Genomic DNA, 8,457 nt, shown 5'->3' on the forward strand with positions numbered 1-8,457 from the left:
ATGGCGGACCAGATGATAGAAGACCGAGCGGGCATGCGTAACCTGGCTAGAAGGTGAGGGAGAAAAACCAAGAAGTTTCATAAAATAATTTCTGCACATATTGACAATGGTCTGCGGATCAGTGACCATGCGACCTTCCGAATCCTGGAGTCTAGTCATATTTTCGCGAGCAGGAGAAGCATGCACGGCGCGAAAGAACTTATGAGACTGACAGGCACCATCTTGCAATGTATCAATCAAGTTATGCAGCTTGGCCTGCTGATAAGATTTCAACTGAAACACTTGAATAAGATGGGCCAAACGCATCTCCAGTGACAGCAGAAAATCATCATCTGGGGTGTCCACAAGCAACGAACGGACCAAAGCCAGTAAGTCCTCTGCTGCATGTCGACGTCGCCGACAAAGAGAGGCATGATGGATCCCATACTGCCGAGCAACCCGCTGCACATTTGAGAGCAACCGTGCAAAGGAAGCCAAGCCCTCAAAGGCGAAGTCCAATAAGAACCTCTCAATCAATTGCTGCATATAGCCCTGAAAAATTGAATGCTTCAAATAAGAGGAGTTGAAACGTAAAGGGAGTCTATCCAGCAACTGCATAAAAAAAGGTGCAATCTGTTGTGCAAGCATCTCAAGCTGGAGGGGGAAATGGTCCGACAATGCATATTGCTGCAAGACCTTCATTTCTAGCATCTCGGGAAGAAAATCATCCCCCTGCATGATATACATTCGGTCCAACTGCGACCAAGTAGTTGCATATTGTGCGGAATGAAAAGTAAACCCTGAAAAAGAAGGGTGAAGCCAAGACCAAAGATCTTGCTTAAGTACGCACAAAGCAAAGGAATTCCACACCCGGCTTTCCGGCGCATCCATTACCGAATGCCCTGAAGTGGACTGAGAACAGTCAACACACATATTGAAATCTCCCATCAAAAAACCCCTTCGGCCAAGTGACATCGAGCCCTACAAAGTCGACCAAAGATCCCGTCGGGATGCGGGATCATTCGGAGCATAGAGGCCCAGCAACCATAAAATCTCTCCTTCAAATAAGACTTCGATTACCAGATAGCGGCCCTGTACATCATTTTTAACAAGAACAGGCTGGTATTTCTCATGGACAATCATCAGCACGCCCGAATAGTGCGTAGCATGTGTCCCTGCATAAAACAGACGGAATCCATGACAATCCACAACTTTTCCTGCTTCACCGTGACTTTTGTGCTCAACTGCACACAATGCATCCCACTGGTTCTCATGCAAGACAGTCCACATGGCATGTTGCTTATGACGAGAGCAAATGCCTCGCACATTCCACGTGGCTATCTTCATATATCTTCAAAAAAAAAGGAAATCAGGAACGAGGCGCCTGTTGCCTCGATTTCACCTTTTCCGCGAGAGCATCCAAGACACCCTCATCCAGAAAATCAGCCAATACTGCAAACGAATTCTGGCGGCCTGCTTTAGAGGTAGATGGAAAATCCACTGCCTTGGGAGTGGGGCGGGGATAACGCCGATCCCAGGGTGTAATCACATTACCTTTAGTATCAAACGCCAGCTTAGCAGGTGGGCCCTTGGAACCGTCTGTATAGACTTTCCTTGTAGACTGATTACGGGGGGCAGACAGGGCCATAGTACGCGCAGCATGCTGTGAAGTGAACATTTCTTTCCTGCGCATATACGTGCGCACGGAATCCTGTGAAGCATTAGGCCCAGAATCTGCCAGGCCTGCATCCAACTTTTTACCTTTTTTTTGACGTGCCTCAATCCAATCAATGCTACGGGAATCCAAACCCAAAACCTGTTGTTTGCCTTTATCCACAACATTAGGTGGCTGAAGGGCCTCCTGTGCCGGGCATCAAGCACCATGTCATCCTTAGGCAGCACAACATGCACATCCTCGGAAGACGGTTGTCTTTCTGGGCATTCGGCCATAAAATGCCCCAATTTACCACATGAAAAGCAGTGTCTTTCAAAGTTGCCCCATTTCAAGCGAAAATGCAAAGGATGCATGCCAGAGCAATTGAGGCGAAGCCACGCAGGCCTTTTCCTGGCCATGTCCCATAACATGCATAAACAGTTTCGATTCATAGCCCTGAGGCTCGGGGGAACCAGCACTGTTCCCACAACTGCCATCGCATCCTTCAACAATGGCCAATAGACCGCCGGACAATTTTCCACTTCCACCCACACCGGGCATTCTCGTTGAAGCAGGCGCTGGAAGTCTCCCATAGGGCGCCATGGTACAGCATGGACCAAGCGGCGATCAAAGAATAATGGCAACTTGGACAGGAGCTCAGCCCGATGTGTTTCTGATTTCAACAACACCTCATAAAAGCTGCGGAGTCTAAGGAAGATCTCCTCAACACACTCCCCTTGGAATAAATGGTGCATCCACTGGCGAATATGTGAAAGCACTGGGATCCTGCCAGTGAAGAAAAGTATAACGGCACGGTCATAAAACACCGAAAAAGACCACAAGACTGATTTCGGATCCACCGTGGCTTCCAGCACGTCATCAGTTCCCGAGTCAGAAAAAGTTTCATTATTGTGCTGGACATAATCGCCAAGCAGAGTATTGGCAAAGTCCAACAAATGCTCCCAGTCAATCTCCTACGAATCCACAGGATCAGAGGCAACCTACGCATAGGAATGTTCCTGAGGACCCATTGGCTCGTCAGAAGTATGCTTGGAGCGTTTGCCCGCAGGCGGCAGTTCAGAACCCGAAGGCATCTCCTCCGTGCACGGCATCATATCCTCCGGCTCCTCTGTATCAGAATCAGGGCCAAGGGCTGCCACCGTCCGGTCTAGAAAATCCATATCCAGGCCAGCCATACTGCTGTCTTCTCTCTCTGTCAGGGCGCACAGCCAAGAGCAACTCTCTCTCTTTCTCTCTCTCTCTCTCTCGCTCTCTCTCTCTCTCTCTCTGTGTACAGGAGCAGATCAGCTCACTGATCTGCGCAGAGTTGCAGACACGTACTGCCAGGTAAGGGCTCCCTGTCTCTGTCACGGCCCAGCAAGATGCACAGGGCAGCCACCCGCGGGAAGACGGCGTGCAGATGACTGACAGGGCAGCAAACGAGATGTACCTGATTCTGCAAATGTCGTGGCCTGTCAGACTGTCCTGTGGACCCCGTCCGCTCTGTGGACGCCGGGCACTCCTTGCGCTGCACCCCCGTGGTCACAAAAGATAGGCGAAAGTGAAGCAAACTGCAGGCGGCGCCTGCAGACAGGGCAGCAGGTCGAGGTACAGGCGAACGTGAGGCAGGCTGCAGGCGAGAGGGACGCAGACTGCAGGCGGCGCTTGCAGACAGGGCGGCAAGTCGAGATACAGGCGTGATAGAGGCAGACTGCAGGCTGCGCCTGCAGACAGGGCAGCAGGTCGAAAGAAAAACGGGCGCAGGAAGGAGGTCGAAGCAGACGGAAGCACGCGCAGGACAGAACTCCCGCCCACCAAACTGGAAACGCGTCGCAGTCAGGGGGCACCAGATCCGCCATCGCCCACGCTCTCGCCCGTCACCGCCATCACGCTCGTCACGTCCAGAATCTCTCAAACATCCTCTCTCTCTCTCTCTCTTTCTCTCTCTCTCTCAAACAAATTACTAGACCGGATGATTGGCATGGATATGCTTGCACACTCTATGATATCCCTGCCAAGAGCCTATGCCACTCCCCTCAACCTCAAGACCAGCAAATTGCAGATTTTTCACAGAAAAAAAAGTGAGGAATGCCATATGGAAGCTGAAAAATGGAAGAGCCCAAGACCATGAGGGTTTAGTGGCTGAACACTTCACGCATGCCTGTGATATTCTGGCACCAATGCTGGCTCACATCTTTAATAGGGCAGTTTGTGAGGGATTTCCAACCTGTTGGTCAGACCATATTATTGTGCCGCTCTTTAAGAGTGGAGACCCCGCGCTACCTAGTAACTACCGAACTATCATGATTGGACACATGCTGGCCAAGATATATGGCTCTATCGTGGAACAAGCGTTGAGTGAATGGGCCGAGATGCATGGCCTGAGGTCAAAAGGCCAGGCTGGCTTCAGGAGGGGATATACAACTCTAGACCATATCTTTACATTGAGGGCAATCATTGAAGAAGGCAAGGCATTCAAGAAAAAGATCTATTGCTGTTTTGTGGACTTTCGCAAGGCCTTTGACACAGTGCCACATGCTAGACTCATGAAAAGAATGCAAAACATTGATGTGCCCGTAGAGATACAGTGGAGTATCTATGCCCTATATGAGACAGTGACAGGCAGAGTACGAACACCTGAGGGCATCTCAGATACAGTCAATAGCACCATTGGGGTGAAACAAGGCTGTCCACTTTCACCGACACTTTTTGGGCTGTATATAGATGAAATTTCAGAATATGTGGATAGGACGGGTGGGGCCGGAGCCAGCCTAGCTGGAGTGCTGATACCATTACTGCTTTATGCCGATGATATTGTACTTATATCTGACTCACCTGAGGGACTAAATAGACACTTGGATGCATTATCAGCTTTTTGCAGAGATAGAGATCTTAAGGTGAACCTTGGGAAAACTAAAGTTATGGTATTTAACACTTCAGCTGCTTGGGTGACAAGAGCTGAGCACCAGTTTACTTTTGACGGAGAGCCAGTGGAGATGGTTAGGCAGTATGTTTATTTGGGGGTCACATTGAAGGGACCACAGTTCTCTTGGAGAGAGACATCAGAGGCTCGTTTGGCAAAAGCATATGCAGCCTTAGGGGCATTGGAGAGGCAATGTGCTCACATACAATTTCATGAGCCGCGCACCAAACTGTGGCTTTTTGACACCTTGGTTACACCCACACTCCTATATGGGGCAGCTATTTGGGGTCCGAGTCTGTTTCACACGAGGAGACAGCCTTTGGGAGACCAGGATGGACCAGAGAAGGAATACTATGATGGATGGGAGCATATGGAAAGACCACTGGTCATGATGATCTCACGCATGATACGAGCAAAGAGCTCGACCCCACATGAGATTATCAGAGCTGAGTTGGGGGCATCATCCATGGTGGCTGAGACCTTGGTTCAGGCAGTGACTTTCATACATAGACTATGGGAGCTCCCCCAAGATAGATACCCACGGCTAGCCCTGGCCTCTTCTAGACAACTAGCAGCAGACGGTGACAGACACTGTTGGTATGCTCAGATGAGTACATGGATGCGTCTACATGGTCTGCAGATTGACAGACTACCCCCCTTTGACTATAGCTTGGATTGCCCTACACTTGACCTAAGCCGATCAGAGCTAAACCATGTGATCAGAGCAGACATACTGAAGTTAGATACAGAGAAGACCTGGATCCGACCCCCCTCGCCCCATGGCACGAGGATGGCACACTACCAGACCCACTTCCTCCAGGTATCTGAGGATGATTTCATCACCCGACCCAATTACATGGACACACAGCTGCCTCATGGACTACGCACAGTTATTGGTCAGATCCACACCTCATCCCACCACCTGAGGATTGAGACAGGCAGATGGGAGGGTATACAGACAGAAGAACGCATATGCCCACTATGCGACAGAGAGCTAGAGACAGAGGAACACTACATCTGCCGATGCACTGTATATTACGACATACGAGGTAGATACCACTGTCTGTTTCGAGAGGGTTTTGGACCCCTGAGACGGATCATGCAGTATGAGGATCAGAGATGCTTGGGATGTTTCCTCTTGGAGCTCCAGAGGCGCAGAGCAACAATTCTACGGAGTAGGAGGCCCCCACAGCTCGGCTCACATAGACAGAGAGCAGTCACTGACTTTTTCATGGATACACGACAGAGTATGGCAGATACCACTACTACTGCCACACAGCCTACAGGAGTACATCATCATTGGACCTCATCTTCTGTAGGTGTCCCTTTGGATAGAGCAGTGGCACTTAGCCGGTCTAGGCGCCCACGTCCACCCGGACGAAGGCCTAGACATCCACACCACAGACAAATTAAAGCCATCATTGAGCGCCACAGGAGACAGATGCCAAGACGCCTCAGCTATGCAGAGATACACCTCCCTAGAGAACAGACATATCATTGATGGAGAGTTTTCCTTTCTCTACTCTCACTTTCAGATCACTGACATGTTTCCCTTTTATGGGACACTATTTCATTTCCTTTTCAGTCTTATAGGCATGTTTTTCATCTTTTTTCTCGTTCTAGATGAGAAACACACCATCATTGTATGTACTGCTTTGGTCTCATAGGCCACATTGGCCTTTTAGAGACGTTAATATACTCTCTCTCTCTCTCTCACTCTCTCTCTCTCTCTCTCTCCACCATAGCTCTTGCTTGCACTCCATGCTTCCACTTCAGGGCTCACTCCCTTCATGTTTATCATTGATGTGCTATACATGCCTCGTGTTGTATTTTTCTGTGGTCTAGAGGTATTTACTACTTAAATGATCTTGTTTCTGGAAACAAGAAGCCCTTGAAAATTGCATACGTTGAGTCACTTCAGTCAGTCCAAAGCTGATTCATATTTCTACTACAAGATGTAGCAAAACTGGGACTTCACCTTAGAAATCCTCATTTCCAAGATTGGAATCATGGAGAGCAGTTGATGTAACTGCGGGGTGTCAAGGTAATGCAAAGATTTAGTATGTTCAGTTGATCAATCTGGTTCAGTGATCTGAAGTGAAAGTTAAGTAATAATGTGAAAGCTCTAGAAGCATCAAACTGAGCCAGAGATGAACCCGTATGTCAAGAGTGGCAAGAGAAACAGGCTTAAGTTATTGCAATCCTATTTGTATGTAGAACGTATCACACTTGCAGTGCCAGGAACTTCGTGTAAGGATGCTTTTCTCAAACTGAGCCAGAGATGAACCTGTAAGTCAAGAGTGGCAAGAGGAACAGGCTTAAGTTAGTGCAATCCTGTTTGTATGTAAAAGCTATCGCATTTGCAGTGCCAGGAACTTTGTATAAGGATGCTTTTCCAAAACAATTTTGCCAAACCTGTCTCCTGCTACCTTAACCTGTGGTGCTAATTAAATGCAAGCTAGCTACTGAACATAAAGGAAATTGAAAAAATTGTAGTCTCCATAAAGATTCCTCAAAGAAGCTAAGATGGCTTGTGTTAGCCCCTTTGTGGTCAGTTACATGGTCTACCGAGCCTGATTAGCACTTTGTGTGATTGCAGGAGGAGCTCCTTTTGGAACATTTTCAGCAACTAATTCGGTTTGTGAAAACAAGAGCAGGTACGAAGGCATCTTCCTCTATCCTAGCTTGTGTTTATCTATTTTCACTTTCTTATGTCGGATCAAAAACTGTAGGGAGACCTGCATCAGGTCTCCTTTTGCTAACAAATTGGAGTTCTTGACTGTATTGTGTTAGCAGGTGAAGAGTCCACCTCAAGCAGTGGACAGCAGATTAAAGTGGAGGAAGTTGAGCCTTTGGTGAAAGACTTTGCCAGTCGCTGGAAAGGGGCAATCCAACTGATGCACAAAGATGTGATCACATCGTTCAGCAACTTCTTGTGCGGGATGGAGATCCTTAGGGCTGCCCTCACCCAGCTGCTTCTCTATTACACTCGTCTTTCAGACTGCCTCAAAAGAGTGGAGGGTGGAATGGCTCTTAATAGGGACTTGGTGTCTATATCATCCATTATGTACGAGATAAAAAATTACTCAAGAACATTCTGATCGTTCTGTGTCATGGCATTACTGTTCCGAATTTCACAGAATAAATGATGTTCACCATAATTTTGGGAGATAAGTAGGATGTTTTCACTGAAAGAAAAGATCATAGCTTTGCAAATCTATACATGGGTTTATACTCCTTGCAACTCCACATTGATCAATGTGAGCTAGTCTTCAGCAAAATTTAGATAATGCCATTCTTCTGAGAACAAACTACATGTCTAATGAATCGCTTTAGGTGTGTGGGGGGTGAAAGGATGCTCTTAAGTCCCTTCAGGATTTTCCTACAAGCTCGATGTGAAGTATTTTTAAATTGTTTTTAGGCCTTTGGTCTTAGTTGCTACACACTAGGGCAACCAAGGATGTATATGAAATGTTGCATTCCACCAAAAATAACATAGGTTGGTGCTCATGCATGCATGCATCTACATGTGCGCATAGATGCATCATGTTGTGGAACTAGATCAAAACCATCGTTTGATCATGGGCTGGCTCAATTGGGGTTTTGGAGAGAGAGAGAGATAGAGAGATATATATATATATATATGAAGACCATCATTTGAGTGGGCTGGCTCAATTGGGGCCATTTGGTGGGGGGGTGATGCACTTGCACTCGTTACTTAACATGGCATAGAAAGGTAACACAATATGTGAGAGCAATGTATACTCTTGTATTATTCAATTAGAGAAATGATACAACATAGGCACATCTTAGGACTACACCCTCGTGACGCCGCACATAAGAGGGTTCACCACTGGGTATAGGGAATCACAGGTAGAGTGGAAACTAAGCAGGGCTCAAA

The 8,457-nt window shown here is 47.6% G+C and overlaps 1 protein-coding gene across 1 annotated transcript in view; it reads left to right on the forward strand.

The window, feature by feature from the left end:
• The window catches only part of POK (Vps52 / Sac2 family), a 156,475-nt gene extending 148,608 nt beyond the window's left edge, over window positions 1-7,867 (forward strand). The window contains exons 19-20 of the mRNA XM_087695563.1: window positions 7,156-7,213; window positions 7,353-7,867. Coding sequence (XP_087551689.1) covers window positions 7,156-7,213; window positions 7,353-7,657 — 363 coding nt within the window. The 3' untranslated portion in view covers window positions 7,658-7,867. The remainder of the gene's footprint in view (window positions 1-7,155; window positions 7,214-7,352) is intronic.
• Window positions 7,868-8,457: the final 590 nt, after the last annotated feature.

Source organism: Lygodium microphyllum, chromosome 16, assembly GCF_053477565.2.
Source record: "Lygodium microphyllum isolate KBCC chromosome 16, Lygodium_microphyllum_v1.1.10, whole genome shotgun sequence".
NCBI classification, from domain to species: Eukaryota; Viridiplantae; Streptophyta; class Polypodiopsida; order Schizaeales; family Lygodiaceae; genus Lygodium; species Lygodium microphyllum.